Source organism: Danio rerio, chromosome 9, assembly GCF_052040795.2.
Source record: "Danio rerio strain M-AB ecotype USA chromosome 9, GRCz13ab, whole genome shotgun sequence".
Lineage (NCBI taxonomy): Eukaryota > Metazoa > Chordata > Actinopteri > Cypriniformes > Danionidae > Danio > Danio rerio.
The window spans coordinates 20,989,824-21,006,928 of record NC_141029.1 but is presented as its reverse complement, the minus strand read 5'-3'; the positions used below and the strand labels follow the sequence as shown (position 1 = coordinate 21,006,928).

General features: G+C 34.3%; 1 protein-coding gene across 1 annotated transcript in view; it reads left to right on the top strand.

Annotated features, from left to right (window-relative positions):
- Positions 1 to 1,677: 1,677 nt before the first annotated feature.
- Positions 1,678 to 17,105, top strand: part of pou1f1 (POU class 1 homeobox 1) — a 32,425-nt gene continuing 16,997 nt past the window's right edge. The window contains 1 exon segment of the mRNA NM_212851.1: positions 1,678 to 1,833. Coding sequence (NP_998016.1) covers positions 1,704 to 1,833 — 130 coding nt within the window. The 5' untranslated portion in view covers positions 1,678 to 1,703.

The window sequence follows — 17,105 nt, the reverse complement described above, 5'->3', positions numbered from 1 at the left end:
GAGCAAGGAAAATTTTACAGTATATCTGATAATATTGTTTCTTCTGGAGAAAGTTTTATTTGATTTATTTCAGAATAAAAGCAGTTTTTTATTTTTTAAAAAACCTTTTAAAAAAACAAAATTATTTGCCTTTTTATGCTTTATATTTTTTTGATAGAACAAACCATCTTTATACAATAACTTGCCTAATTACTCTAACCTGCCTAGTTAACCTAATTAACCCAGTTAAGCCTTTACATGTCACCTAAAGTTGTATATATATTTTATGTATGTGTGTATTTGAGCAATATCACACGAGTAGCAGTGCTATATGGCTGTATATCAGCACTGGTGGGAGGCAAGCATTGGCACGAGGCATACCGCACTGCTACTCGTGTAGTACAGAAGAATTAGCTAAGCTAAATTGTTCGTAGTGAATGTGTGGGAAAATAAGAAGGTAACTGAAAAAAAAAAAAAGTTAATTATTTTCTAGAAAACCTTTAATATATAATTAGATATATTAACTCCTTTACAAAATATAAATTAAAGCACATGTACTATTATACAATTCAAAAATTGTAATACAAAAACGTATATTCCCGTAAACAGATTTAAAAATGTTTTGTTTTTAGATTATTGTGCTCCACAGTTTTTTTATTAATGCACAACTATTTTATGTACCTGTAAAACTACTACTAATAAATGATTAAAAATTAAATGTTACCTTTTCATATTTCTTAATGTACCTGAGCTAACATTAGCAATGTCTCATAAATACTGCGACTAATGTATTACCTTTTATTAATACTAATGCATCAAATAATAAACCTATTTTAAATCTAAAATAAAGTGCCAACAACACATCAAAATATTTAACTCATTCATTTAACAATATGTAGACTGTTTAAAAAAAAAAAAAAAAAACTATTCACCTGATAACATTCATTCATTCATTCATTTTCTTGTCAGCTTAGTCCCTTTATTAATCTGGAGTTGCCATAGCAGATTGAAACGCTTGAAATAATATAATGTATAAGAAAAAGCCTAATACAGAGAGAGATAAGTTACAGAAAAAATACTGGCAGTTTATTACAAGTTTTCGTATCATAATTTACAACACCAACCCAGACAATAGGCTATATCACATTAAACTTTTACAAATGTTAATAAAAGTCCCTTTTTTAACTGTTCAAGATTAAAAGTTGTTAAACGAAATACCAATGTCCCGTAACGTAATTCAAAAACATAAACAAAGGGGGAAAAACAAGGAATAAAAACAATCATTCATTCATTCATTTTCTTGTCAGCGGAATGAACTGCCAACTTATTCAGCAAGTTTTTACGCAGCGGATGCCCTTCCAGCCACAGCCCATCTCTGGGAAAGGAATAAAAACAAAAATCGCAAAATACTGAAAATTGCTAATTTACTGATATTTTTACAGTGTATGCAATCTTCATCACTTGCATCTTTCCGTGAATGTAAACACAGCTAATTAATCCTAAATCTCCTAATCCGCGGTTTGTCGGCGCAGTCGCTGGTGTTTGTTAGAATTAAGCCACACAGTTTTAAACACAGCCCATATCAGATTGCAGCTCTTCTTCCCAATTCCCCTTAGGAGGCTGTTCTATGGGCTTATTAACATGGATGAAGGGGTCAGAGGGGCTCCGCTTAAATACCTGCAGTTGCCCAGTCTTTGTGTCACAACGGTGGCCGATGAAGAGTCATGAGCTGCCAGGCCTTCAGCACCAGCGACTCCTTCAGCAGTTTAGGTGGAGACACTGGTGCTGCTCTCCCGCTGCTGATGCACCACAGCGCCGCCGCAGACTGCCACAACACCAACATCTGCTCCACAGGTAAAACTGGCTCTCGCTAATTATGGCTTGTGTGGAGAAATATACAGTGGTCAACATTTTAAGTAAATAAAAAAATATATAATTTATTAATTGTTCAAGACAACGATGAATGTTGCTGAATAGTTTTAAGACAATTTTGATTAAAGGTTTTGAACTGCAACTGTTGATTATATATTTATGTATTCAATGTTGGGTAAAGTTACTTGATACAAGTTGATATAAAACAATCTTAAGCATTTCTTAATCGTAAAAAAAAAGAAAAGAAAAAATGATATAGGTTAACACATACAGTTATATTTAAAAGTATTAGCCCTCTTGAGATTTTTTTTTTTTATTATTATTTATGGTGTTTAGCAGATGAAGGAAATTTTCACAGTATGTCTGATAATATTTTTTCTCCTGACTTATTATGTCTTATTTTGGCTAGAATAAAAGCAAACATTTTAAGGTCTAAATTTTTAGCTCCTTTAAACTAAACTAAACTAAATAAATAAATAAACACTAGTATCTTGAGAAATACCTATTAAAATATTATGTACTGCCATCATGGAAAGACAAAACAAATCAGTTATTAGAAATTAGCTATTAAAACTAGGCTATTATGTTTGGAAATGTGTTGAAAAAAAATTTTGCTTTAAAAAAAAAATTACAAAACAATTGATACAGGAGGGCAATTATTCTGACTTCAACTGTATGGCTACTTTCACATTTCCTTAAAAAGCAAGAGAGAAACACATTTAGTTACTTTTTAGAAAAGTAACTGTACACAACACTGTGGGTACAGCTGTCCTTGGAAAGTGAGAGCAAATATTTCCCAAGAGCGGTTTAACAAAGAGATTTTTTTTTACATTATTTTAACATAATGCACTCTATATGCAAATATAAAATATATATTTGCTGCTTCAAACTATTTACTTGCAATGAGCTGAATCAGCACAATTCTTTTTTTTTTCTGACAACGTAATTGTTTTATGTTCAATTCACTTAATTGTGTAAAACAAACAAACAAACAAAAAAATCTTAAGCTAACTTAATTGATTTGTGTTGGGACAACATGTAGGAACTGTGTGGAGCCCAGCATTTTTATTTTTTACAGTGTAGTTTTAATAACTAATTTCTAATAACAAATTAGTATCATATAGCATATTTTACTAGTAATTTTGAAAGATACTAGTATTTAGCTTAAAGAGCAATTTAAAAGCTTAACTGGGTTAATTGCAACTAAGGCTAGTCATTTGTTTTTTTCTGTAGCCAATTGGGGTGGGAGAGGGAGGGGTATGGACAGTATTTATAAGGGGGCTTATATTAAACTTAAAAAAAGTTTACGTTTATAAAACTGCTTTTATTTTAGCCAAAATAAAAAATAAAAAATAAAGTGAAATTATCTTGTGGAAAAACCTTTAATATATAATTAGATGTATTAACTCATTTACAAAATATCAAATATAGAACAATTACCATTAAACAATATAAACATATAATTGTAATCAGGGCTTGACAATAACTTTTGTGTTTGATCACTAGTCACTGTAGCTAATAGTTTTCCAATATTAGTAGCCACTCGCCATTTTCACTAGCCACAATTTTGTTGTTGGGTAAACATGTTTTATATACAGAAATTATGTATATCAATTATGTAATCAATGTCATCAAGATAAAAAGTCCTGACACCATTGTTCATGAACAAGATAGCCAAATGGATTTGTCATGTTTTTCTAATGATGGTTTACTCTGTAAAATGAAATGAGGACTATTAGTTTACTATTAGACTATTTGAAATGACTATTCAGCATTTACAAGTTTAGTTTGTTTTGACTGATATTACATAAGCGATTTATAATGTTATAAACAGCAGAGAGTTGTATGAAAGCAGTTAATGCACGTCCAAAAGCATTTGCAATTTGTTGGAAGGAATGAGAAACTGCTACTCTGATGTGCACAAATGACTAATTGTTTTGAGAAATGCATTTACTGTTGTGCAAATGTAAATAGTGTAGTGAGAAATGCACCAAAGCCACTGAGAAAAACTGTAATGTCAAGCCCTGATTGTAATATAAAAACTTATTTTCCTGTAAACAAATTTAAAAATGTTTCATTTTTAGATTATTGTGCTCCACAGTTCTTTATTAATGCACAACTATTTTGTGTACTCGTAAACATCATGCCTGCACGACATCCTGTACTGTACTGTACTGTACTGTACTGTACTGTGTGTCAAAATATGTTTTCAATGGTTATAATGGTAATTGTACTGTTTTATTTATTTGTTTATTTATTTATTTATTTATTTATTTATTTATTTATTTATTTATTTTATTTATTTTATTTATTTATTTATTTATTTATTTTATTTATTTTTTTATGGAAACTGTGATGATCATTTGGGTCTCAATTGGCATTTTTGCCCTTACTTGGAGGCATGTTAAAACATTTAAATCCCAATGGAGTATGGTCCAAAATGAAATAAAAATGCTCTGGTTTTAAATGGTTAAAAGTTAATTGTTTGTTTTGTTTTAATTGGATTTGCAGTGGAAACCAAATGGATTTTATAGCTGTTTTTATTTTGTTTGTTTTTTGTGTTTGTTTGTTTGTCAGCCGGCATGGTCAATCAAAATTATTCTGTCATGCTAAATTCTAATAATAAAACCATCATTAGAGCTAACGATTCTTCCCTGCTGAAAAAATATATTGAAAAAGTATTTAAAATGGAAAGAATTAGTAATGGTTTTTAAATGTGGAATTGTATTGTTTTTAACTGGAACTAAAATGTTCCTTTTGGATATTTTTTGGGTTCTGATACTTATAATGGAATGCTAAATTACCTAAATCATAATTAAATATATCAGAATGTGCATTTGTATTGGTTTAAACTTCCTTGATGGTTTCTACTCCCTGTTGAAAATCAAAGGTACGATGAAAACCATCAAAGAACTTGTAAAGGTTTTAAATGGTTATAATGGGAGATATAGTGGCTTTAAAGAAGAATGTAATAGTGTGGTTGTGCGTTGGTGGCATTTTAAAACCACACATAATTGAATATGTTATGAGCCAAAACACACTAGAAACCAATAAACTGCACTGGTTTTAATGAGTAGAAGTTGATGGTCTGTAATGCTATTAATGGGATTTGTGGTCATTTTAAAACTTCTGTTATGGTTCTATGACCTTTTTCAGCATGGATAGTGACTCTTAAAAATGGGTTAAAATCACACAGCAAATGTGGGTTAAATGTGGACAAACACAGTTGAGGGATTAGGAATGTAACTGAAAATGTTAACCATACAGTCGGGTTCCGGCATATTTTCTTTTGTGCATTCATTCATTCATTCATTCATTCATTCATTCATTAATTCCCTTATATTCACAAACCCGTATACATGTAACTCTCAAAATTAGATTGTGTAGTGTTTATTTTAGTATTAGTGTTTTAGTATTTATTTAGTATTTATTTATTTATTTTAAATGATAAAATTTTTTGGGTCAATTGATATAAGAAAAGTTTTTTCTTATCTTTAAAAGCAATATTTTTAGCATTTTATGTTTCCCAAGACATATAAAAACATACAGATAAACTTTATATAACTATACTATTAATAATGTTTATATTCACCTTTTCTCCGCGGTCGAGCGGGCGCAGCCATTTGAAGCATTTTGGCTCGGGACTTTCGGTCTCATTCACTTCCATTCATTTTTAGATATCAAAAACAGCTCGTTCTGCTGCTTGAAGTTGCAAACTGATTTTTTTATTATTATTATATTATTCTACTTTGTCTGTATTGTCATGCAACACTTGTTTGTAGAGAAAGTATAGTTTGACTGTTTTCTGCCATTTATTATTCCTATTTCTCCCATAGGCAACTAAAGTTCTAAAACAATCTTGAAAACGAGCGCACTTCCGCATTGAAGAATAAGGTCAATATACAAATGCCCAAAGGGAAGCACAGATTAACCACTTCTAAATTTAAAGCAATGTCTCAAAATAAGAGAACAAGGATGCTATTTTAGGTTATTTCTAACTTTATTATTGATTAGGTATTGCAATATTTCAGCATCAGAAGAGTTATGAAATCACTGTTTTATTAGAATATCCCTGATTTTCAACAACACATAATTTTTTTTAAATACTTTTAATTCATCATTAAAATGTAATTTATGCTGCACTCTCAGACATAAAAGTACAGGAGCTGTCACTGGGCCAGTACCTTTTCAAAAGATACACAAAGAGTCAACAATGGTACCTCAAAGGTGCATTTTAATGCCCAAATGTACCTTAAACATACCTTTGAGGTACCATTATGGACACTTCAAGGACAAACATGTCTTTAGAAAAGGTACTGCCACAGTGACAGCTCCTGTACCTTTATTTCTGAGAGTGTGAGCAACACTGTCACCTCACAGCTAGAAGGTCACTGGTTCATATACTGGATGGGTCAATTAGTATTTCTATGTGGAGTTTGCATGTTCTCCTTGTGTTGGTGTGGGTTTCCTTCCGGTGCTCCAGTTTTCCCCACAGTCCAAAGACATGCACTATAGGTGAATTGAATAAACTAAACTGGCTGTAGGCAAGACAGTGGCGGTATTGCTGTCGCCTAACAGCAAGAAAGTCACTGGTTCGAGCCTCGGCTCAATTTGTGTTTCTGTGTGGAGTTTGCATGTTTTCCCTGTGTTTGCGTGTGTTCCCTGTGGTGCTCCGGTTTCCCCCTCCGGTTTTTGTGTGTGTGTGTGTGTGTGTGTGTGTGTGTGTGTGTGTGTGTGTGTTTCCCAGAGATGGGTTGCGGCTGGAAGAGCATCCGCTGCGTAAAAAATGTGCTGGATAAGTTGGCGGTTCATTCCGCTGTGGCGACCTTGGATTAATAAAGGGACTAAACCAACAAGAAAAAGAATGAATTAATGAAACTGGCTGTAGTGAATGAGTGTGTATATGAGTATGAGTATTAATGTTTCCCAGTACTGGGTTGCAGCTGTTTAAAACATATGTTGAATAAATTGGCAGTTCATTCCGCTGTGGTGACCCCTGATGAATAAAGGGACTAAGCTGAAGGAAAATAAAAGAACGAATGTAATTTATTAGCTGGAAGGGCATCTGCTGCATAAAACACATGTCAGAGTAATTGTTGGTTCATTCCGTTGTGGCGACCTCTGGTAAATCCGGGACTAAGCCAAGAAAAAATGAGTGATTGTAATTTGATGCTAAAATTACAGTTATTTTTTTAATTGAATGCAAACCTCTATATTTTTGTGAAAATTGTGATGATTTTTTCAGAAATCTTTGTATATTTAAAACAGACATGTTTAAAAGTCATGTTTCATTTATTTGATGGGTCCTTGCACAATAAATGTGTTTTCAGTCATTAGTTTTGTAAATTGTAAAATTTTATATTATATAATGAATAGCAGGAAATAATAATAATAAATAATAATATTAATAATTTTATAGACAGACAGACAGACAGACAGACAGACAGACAGACAGACAGACAGACAGACAGACAGACAGACAGACAGACAGACAGACAGATAGATAGATAGATAGATAGATAGATAGATAGATGATAGATAGATAGATAGATAGATAGATAGATAGATAGATAGATAGATAGATAGATAGATAGATAGATAGATAGATAGATTAATTCACTTATGATCAGTTTAATTCAATAATTCATTATTTATTGTTTTAATTGGTTATTTCTTTAAATTAAAAATATGATTATGCTTAATAGGATTATTAAGCATAATCCTATTAAAAACTGACATGGACTAAGGTGGACAGTTTGAAAGTCTTTTATAGATGAATCTCCACTCTGAGAAGCCAGCTCTGCTCCGCCGGGAATTCTTTCCATAGAGATTTTTTTTTATGAAAAACACGGAACAAGAACAAGGTGATGAGAGAGCGAGAGAGACTGGACTATGAGGATGTCCTTTTTCGACCTAGTCTATATGACCTCAAAGTTCACATATTATTTGGTATTATCTTCAGTCATCTCTGCTGTCATCACTCACCATCTGTCTGATTCACACTCCGAGGAAATGACCTTTTCAGAGATCACATCTCAGTCTCCCTGGGGAAATGTTTTGGGAGGAATATCACAAATCAAAAGCATAATCCATTGAGCAATGTGTGGTTTTATATAGTATTTCAGAAACACTCATATCAGATGAATATGATTTTGCAATGTTCATTTTTAAGGGGGGGGAAGTGTATTTTGTTTACCAAGACATACCAAGACATCAAACCTACAGTAATATTGTGAACATTTTTAAAAGTGCATTGTATTCCAGACCATGATGATCTTTCAGAAATTAATTTTTATCCTGATTTACTGCTGAAGAAACATTTGCTATGATTTTCAATTCTGGAAACAGTTGTGTTTAGGCCTTTATGTATACACACCAATATGACAAATTTGTGTGTGTGCACCTTATACTGTGTATACCTTATACTTGTAGGGACCAAATGTCCCCACAAGTATAACAATACCAGTCAATTTTGATCTCATGGAGACATTTTTTGGTCCTCATAAGGAAAACGGCTTATAAATACAACATAATTAAGTGCTTTGACCTTTTAAAAATGCAGATTGTTTCCTTTGAGGGTTTAGTTTAGGAGTACTGTGTAGAATATGTAGTATGTCCAGTATAAAAATCATTGCATCTATGGAAATTCCTCATAAAGATAACTCTAAAAGTGTGTGTGTGTGTGTGTGTGTGTGTGTGTGTGTGTGTGTGTGTGTGTGTGTGTGTGTGTGTGTGTGTGTGTGTGTGTGTGTGTGTGTGTGCTTGTGGATGTAGGCATTAATGTGTAGCATTTTTCACCACTGTAGTTTTTTTCTTCCATAATAAATGCATTTTAGAGCAGCAGCAAATCGCATTTATATGTAAAAAAAAAAAAAAGAAAAAAAAGATTTATGCATACATTTTATAATGTAAATTTGCATTCAGTGTTCCAACTAAACTAAAGTGTTTTATATGAACTGAAATGTAAAAATGTGCTGCTCTGACAACTTAAGTTTAGCAAAGTGACTTTTAAAGGCAATGTGTACAAGAATTATCCTGTAGAAGTGTTTCAGTCTTATGTTATATTAATGTTCTCATAAAACATAATTAGAGCATTCCATTCACATTATATTAAAGTTTTAAGAGCGCTTTTCTAATGTTCTCCATAAGTTATTTAAACGTTATTGTTGGAAAGGTTTTTATAATGTCAAGATATTGTATAAGATTTATTAAAGGTGTAGTTCATGGTCATCATTTACTCAACTTTCACTTGTCACAAACCTGTTTGACCTGTTTTAGTCTTACAAAGTCAAATTTAATATAGTTAATTTAGGTTTGTTAGAAATTCTTTATCAAAAAAGGCTGCAATATGTATTTAAATTCCATGATCCTCTCTCATATCAGTTATATCCAGCAGACATGCAACGTTATGAGACATTAATATTAGGTTAGATTTAGATCGCCAGCATCTAAGGACAATGTTATTTTAACCACCAACCTGATTTCAGCAAGTAGGACATGTTTCTGGATAAACATCTGAGTTAATCCCGGAACAACATTCCAATCAGCCAATCAAAAATGAAGGGATACGTTTCCAGTTTATGTTAAGTTTAGGCTTACAGTTACAGTTTTCCCCTCTCATTTTGCGACTAATTTACAGTTATGGTTGAGTTTAGGGGTAGAAAATAGGTATGGATTATATTTTTTAACAAAAAATGATATTCCAGGATAGCATCGTACTTGTAAAAAGGATGACGTGCTAATTTTGACGTCCAATATCGATGTGAATTGATATTTATATATCCAACGTCGAGCCAACATCTTAAACCAATGTCATATTGACGTCAAATACGTATTCATCAGGTATGGCAACCAAAATTCAACATCTGATAGAAGTCATATTGCTAATGTCCACACAACAATATTTTGTTGTTTTTAGGTTGCGTTGGAAGGTGACCAAAATCCAACGTCTGTCTGACAGCGGACACTAAGGTTGGGCTCTGACATTTTCATTTCAAATGACCTAGGTGTACAACGTTAATCTAATGTCATGTTAATGTCCTGTGCCTACTGGGCAGTTTTAAACCCTTTGGAATTATTAGATATTAGACAAATACTTGAAGTTTTAGATTTACAAAAACAGTCTAGATTTTTACTATTGTTGTTTGTTGTGGTGGTTTTCTGTTGTTCATTTGACTATTTTTAATAGCATTACGGGTCATTCATTACCATAATTTCTACCATAATAAACATGACCAAGCCAGACAATGTCATTTAAAACTACAAAATGTCAGTTAAATTCCCTCAAATGCATATTTTCTACACCAAAACATATCAGAGCATATCAGATCAAGATCCCATAAATGCAACTCAAAATAAAAATACATAAAAAGTAAACACCCATGAATCATGAAAAATACAGGATGTAAAATTAAAGTAGTTTTTAGCAGATGATGCTCTTGATCAACTTATATTTAAGTTTGTGACAAGTGAATAACGAGAAAATGATGACAGTGAACTATACCTTTAATAAACCTTTTATTATTAACCATTTCTTAAACTTTTAATATCTGGACATTCTAAGAACATTTCCACAATAAAATGTTGATAACTTACTGAGAAAATTACAGAAATACTCTTAGAACATTACCATTTTTAACCATATAAAACTTTTGGTCATTCATTCAGTTTTCTTTGATTTAGCCCGTTTATTTATAAGGGTCACCACAATGGAGTGACTCACCAACTAATCCAGCAAATGTTTTACACAGAGGATGCCCTTCCAGCTGCAACCCAGTACTGGGAAACATCCCTAGACAAATACACTACGGCCAATTTAGTTTATTCAATTCACCTATGTCTTTAGGGGAAACCGAAGCACCCAGAGAAAACCCATGCCAACACGGAGAACATGTGTAACCCCGCCGGTCCTACGCCAAACCAACCCGCTCCAAGCTGGGCTTGAACCGGCAACCTTCCGCATGGGAGTCAGGTGCTCTACCAAGGAGGCTAAAGACTATGACCTATGGTGTCTGTCGCTAGAGCATCTTTAGAGATCAGAGGAGGTTTACCTGCACAGCACTTACTAGCTGGCCTCTGTTACACATGCAAACTCCACATGAAAATGGCAACTGACCCAGCTGGGTCTCGAACTAGCAACCACTGAGCCACCGTGTCGCCTGAAACTATTGTTTCCCAACAAAAAGCAAGTGAAAATGTAGAGTGGGTGGTGTATTATTATTTTTTTTTGTTTTTAACACTTTTAACACATTTTCTACAGCATGTATTGTGTATTGTTGCATTATAGATGCTTAAAACCACGCTTGCTGAACAAATGTATTAATTAATTCTCTTTTTTTATTTCATTGATACCATTTTTTGAAGCGGTGTCAGATGATTTTGGGCAACTCGGGAGCACAGAAGAGACAGCCAAGACAAACAGTAATTTGTGGAAATAAGTCCAAATTATGTAGACGTGGCTAATCAGCTCAATTTGCACAGCTGTTACTTCTGCGCAGATAATTATCAAGGCAGACATATTATTACATTTGACGTTTTGATGGCTAAATTATCATGTACCTATTTTGTCTCGGGTTTTGTCTCACGCGCGGGAGAGCATTGGTGAAAGTTTTGTCAGAAACTCTGTGAATTGAGTCAAATCCCTGCTCATTGTTTGTCATGGTAAATCATAGTTCTTAAGCATAATTACTGAACTGTGCGATTCAGCTCCGGCTCAGAGCCAGAAGATGCAAAACTCCAAATCAAATGTGTTTTTGTCATTTATATTCATGCACATATGGCCTCGGTTAACTCAGATCTGCAGAAAAGTGAAGCCTGGGAGTGTTTTAAGCATATCTGAACACTTATCTTCCGGTGAACGTAAAAAAAAGCAATGGGTGTTTTTCCTAAAGGATCAAAAGGATATCATTTCAATGCTAATCTTGTGCGTGCGCTATTAAAAAGGCCGCCTACATGAGCAGATCATCATCTTGACACTGGTATTAGAGGAGGTTGGGTTAAAAAAGATGCAGCAGGGCTTGCGGAGTTTGATTACCACCCACAGCTTTACTCTGATCTGAATGAAATTGAATTGAAGGCTCTGTGCAGCTCTGACAGCCGGAGGTCACTGCGCATATTAAGAACTATTATCTGTATTTGCATACCTGCTTTCCTTCATTAAATGAGTGTAATTTTATTTTCAAATGCATTCGATGAAAAAGGGAATTATACAATCTGGTGTTCGATATTACTGCTGTAAGGAGTTGTTTGATGTAAATGTCACAGTGATGAGACAGTGAGCTTCAGGAAAGGCGGCATTGCTACTTTTACCAGTGTGATGTAAAATGATTAGATGCTCTTTATAGCAGATCTGTTTCAATCAGTGAAACAAAAAACCTATCTATCTATCTATCTATCTATCTATCTATCTATCTATCTATCTATCTATCTATCTATCTATCTATCTATCTATCTATCTATCTATCTATCTATCTATCTATCTATCTGTCTGTCTGTCTGTCTGTCTGTCTGTCTGTCTGTCTGTCTGTCTGTCTGTCTGTCTGTCTGTCTGTCTGTCTGTCTGTCTGTCTGTCTGTCTGTCTGTCTGTCTGTCTGTCTTTCTGTCTGTCTACCTATATGTCTGTATATTACCCCATCAATCCATCCATACATCCTCCCACCCATCCATCCATCCATCCATCCATCCATCCATCCATTTATCCATCTTTCAGCTAATCCATCCATCCATCTGTCTCTGTCTGTCAGCTCATCAATCTATCCATACATCCATCTTTGTATGCATCAATCTGCCAATCCATCCATCCATCCGTCCGTCCGTCCGTCCGTCTGTCTGTCTGTGTGTCCGTCCTGCCACAGCCATATCACCCTGCAGCCCAAGATTGGTTACTCACTGAAGCTAAGCAGGGCTGAGCCTGGTCAGTACCTGGATGGGAGACCACATGGGAAAACTAGGTTGCTTGGTAGTGGTGTGAGTCCGAATGTCCCAGTACAGTGAAGGGGAAACCATACTGTCAGTGAGCGCCGTCTTTCGGATGAGATGTTCAACTGAGGTCCTGACTCCCTGTGGTTATAAAATCCCATGGCACTTCTCGCAAAGAGTAGCTGAATTCCCTCCATTGGCTCTTACCCATCATGGCACCCCAATAACTGAATTGTCTCTATCACTGTCTCTCCACTCCACTCCACTTATAGCTGGTGCGTGGTGAGCACACTGGTGCCATTGTCCTGTGGCTGCCGTCACAACATCCTAGTGGATGCTCTACACTGCTGCCATATATGATTAATGCACTACATAAAACACACACATTAAATATATACCTATCAGCCCATCCATCCATCTGTCTTTCTGTTGATCCATAAATTCTATTCAATTCAAATTGCTTCAAATTGGCACAGCTGTAATAAATGCTATATTGCAAAAGCTCGGAATTTACAGCATATAGAGAAGTGGAAATAAAGGATAGGCAGGACACGTCACTTATACTGGCATCAGCTTATGGTAAGCTGTTCATCATGTGCATAAATGAGTTTCAAGCATCTATTACAGAGGGGCATTTATATTCTTAAAAACAGTACACTCCTCCACCATACCCAACTTCAGTAACCCATACTGAATAACTGTTTAAGGTATTTAACCCATGTACATAGTAATTAGCCTCAGGTCTCTGGCATTTACTGTACATTAACCCTTGATTATTGTAATTGTTTATGCATGATTTCTGGATCTGTTCTGTTGACTTGCTCTCCCTGTCACGAACTGGACACATAAGGAACAAAGTAACCAAACCACAATGACCACAATGAAAAGCAAAACACAGACAAAACAAAGAGGCTTAAATAGACGGAAGCAAGCAAGATAAAAACACACAATTGAAACTAAGGGTCCTTTCTCCGTACCTCGCATAAAAGATCTAAGTTGATTTGGCAGATCATGGATCTTTTTAATCTTGATAACTGATCTCTGGCTGATTTGGTTTTTCAAACAAGTTCACGAATCAGATTAAAATGTCTGTATGAACTGATCTGAGCTCGCTGCATGTCTTGTGAAGTATAGATCTATCAATTCTCGAAGTCGACTGGCTGACAGCACAGCAGAGTAATGACATCATCTGAATAATATTCAGTAATCCATGTGAGCAAAATTACATAAAAAGTTAAAAATGATACCAATAACTTTCCACATTTGTTGTGGGCTACAGGCTCTACCCTTTCATGTGTCAAGAGTATTTATTTAGTTTTACAGTTAGAGTGGATTTTCTTTATTATGGTAGCCATAGTAGTATTTTAGTAGCCATTTTCTTGTTCAGTGTAAAGAATAACTGGATATTTAAATTAAATTTGCATCACAAAAGCATTTTGCTATTGGATAAGGTGTCTACAACTTTTGTGAAGCATCAAATCACCATAATATTAACTGTTAAAACATATTCATGACGGCATAAATGTATTATTCCTTTAAAAAAGACACATATTGTGCATGTCTATTGTCATACACACATTGTGCTAAAATGATTGTATGCGTTTGTATCTAAAAAGGTTCAAGAATGAAACGATCCTGGATTGTGTAAAATCGTCAATAACCAAATCCAGCTAACTATATATTCCACATACAAAGAACAGGGGTCCGTTCTTCGTACGTGGATTACTCAGTTAGCTGGATTTGGATGTTGACGATTTGACACGATCCAGGATCGTTTCGTTCTTCAAAGCTGATCCGAGAGTTGTTGTCATGGCAACAGTTCTGCTAGGTCAAACCTGATCGTGAGCAGGTTCAATTCATATAAACAGGATTAGATCGGCTCAGTTCAAGCAAAGATAATACAGAAAGTATGTGCCGAATTCTGATATTTTCTTACAGTAGTAGTTATATACACTTGGGAAAATTGCACATATTTTTTAACTAAATATATGAAGTTATAGTCATTAATAAAATAAATAGAGTTATACATATTAATAAAATGTATGCAATCTGCACCCTCGAAATGAAAGTACAAAGACTGCCATCTGGTGCAAAGAGAAAACTTATTGATATGAACTTTTTAGATAGCTTTAGTACAAATTGTGTATAATAGAAATGCACAATATGTTACTTTTTTTAAAGCAATAATACATTTATGCAGTCATAAACATATTTTGATAGTTAATATGCCAGTGATTTGATGCTTCACAAAAGTTGCAGACACCTTTACCAATATCAAAATGCTTTTGTAAACAACCAGTTATTCTTTACACCGATTAAAAAACGGCTACTATAATAAAGAAAATCTTTTCTAAATGTAGAACTAAATACATTGATTTGCATTGAAATGCATGATGAATACTCTTGTCTTGACAAATGAAAGAGTAAAGCCTGCAGCTCACAACAAATGTGTAAAGTTCTTGCGTGTCGTATTTAACAAACCGTTTACTGCTAATTTGATGTAATTTTGCTCACATGGATAATTGAATATTAATCAGATGATGTCATTACGTTTCTGTGACGTCAGCCAATCGTTGCATTGCTGATCATGATTTCGAGGATCGATAGATCTGTCCTTCATAACACACGCAGCGATCTCAGATCAGTTTATCCAGACATTCTAATCTGATCCGCGAACTTGTTTGAAGAACCAAATTAGCGAGAGATCAGTTATCGAGATTAAAAGATCCAGGATCTGCCAAATAATCTTAGATCATTTAAGCGAGGTACGAAGAACGGACCCCAGACTCTAAAGCTCAATTATCAAAGCAAATAAACACGGAAATTGGAGGCCAAAAGATACAAATGTCTAGATGTATGTGTCCCTTATGGGCATTGTAGCCTACACTGTTAGACCTTACCAGGGTTTTTTACAGTAGAATACTGGCAACACTGTTGCCAGCTACTCACTGTAAAAGTTTGGTTACAGTAAGTAACTGGCAACAGTGTTGCCAGTTAATTACTGTAACTGAACCATTACAGTGAGTGGCTGGCAACAGCGTTGCCAGTATTCTACTGTAACTAAACCATTACAGTGAGTGGCTGGCAACAGTGTTGCCAGTTATTTACTGTAACTGAACCGATACAGTGAGTAGCTGGCAACAGTGTTGCCAGTTAATTACTGTAATAGAGCAGCAGTGGTAACTAACTGGAAACTGTGTACAGTTAATTACTGTATTGTAGTGTTACAAATCACAGCACTATACTGCATACACATTAATAGTATGTCATATATAGTTATTGTAGTGTTACTAAAATTAATCAGTATTCTTAGCTGTTATTTAAAAATAGAAGGCATAACATTTTTTCAGACAAATTTATTTTATTGTTTTGGCACCAAACAAATAAATAACAGAAAATGTTTAACAAAATTAAGAAATCAGCAGATATAAATATTGTCTTGCATATTACAGGTCTGTACAGTAAGACTGCGGTCACACTAATGTTTGAGCATGCAAAATTCTGTCATACTGCACTGCGAAGTGGAATTAAACAAAGCGAGTAGTGGAATTAAACAAAATAATTAGAGATTGAAAAAGCAAGCCAGAGAGGTAATGTTTTGATCTTTGATTGGTCTCAAGCAATCACATGATGTGATTTCGCATTCAGCGTTCTCCAAGCTTGAACTTTCCAATGCTGCAAATTATGAAATTTGTGGCATGAGCAATCATTCCAGGTCTGCAGTATTCACATGTGTATGAATGGAAGTCTATAAGGGAGAAAAGTGCAGTGTGACCGGGACTTTAAGCTGTAACTCTAATGAAACACACCTGATCAAACTAATTAAGGCTTGTTAGAATTCTACAGGTAATGTTGAAGTAGGGTGGGTACTAAACTCTGTTCTGCAGATTTCAGTTGCTACCCATATCAAACACACCTGCCTGTAATTATCACGTGGTGTTCAGGTCCTAATTAATTGGTTCAGGTGTGTTTTATATGGATAGCAACTGAAATCTGCAGGAAGGTAGATCTCCAGGAACAGGATTGAGAACCCCTGGTATTAGCAATACTTTTAAAGCAACTGCCAACATTTATCACAATCACATATCCAATAAACACACACACACAAAGTGCTGCAGTGAAATGTATTACTCTCTCCTCAATGCTGACCATGCCAAAAAAAAAAAAAAAAAACTGAACAGCAAAAAACACAAAATAATTATTTTAAAGTTTTAAATAATTAAAAACTGTGTCAACTCTCAATAAAAAGTTTAAAATAATTGTAGAAAACAAAAATAAAGTTGGAAACACGAAAAAACCAAAGGATCCAATATTTTATTGTTATAATTATCTCATG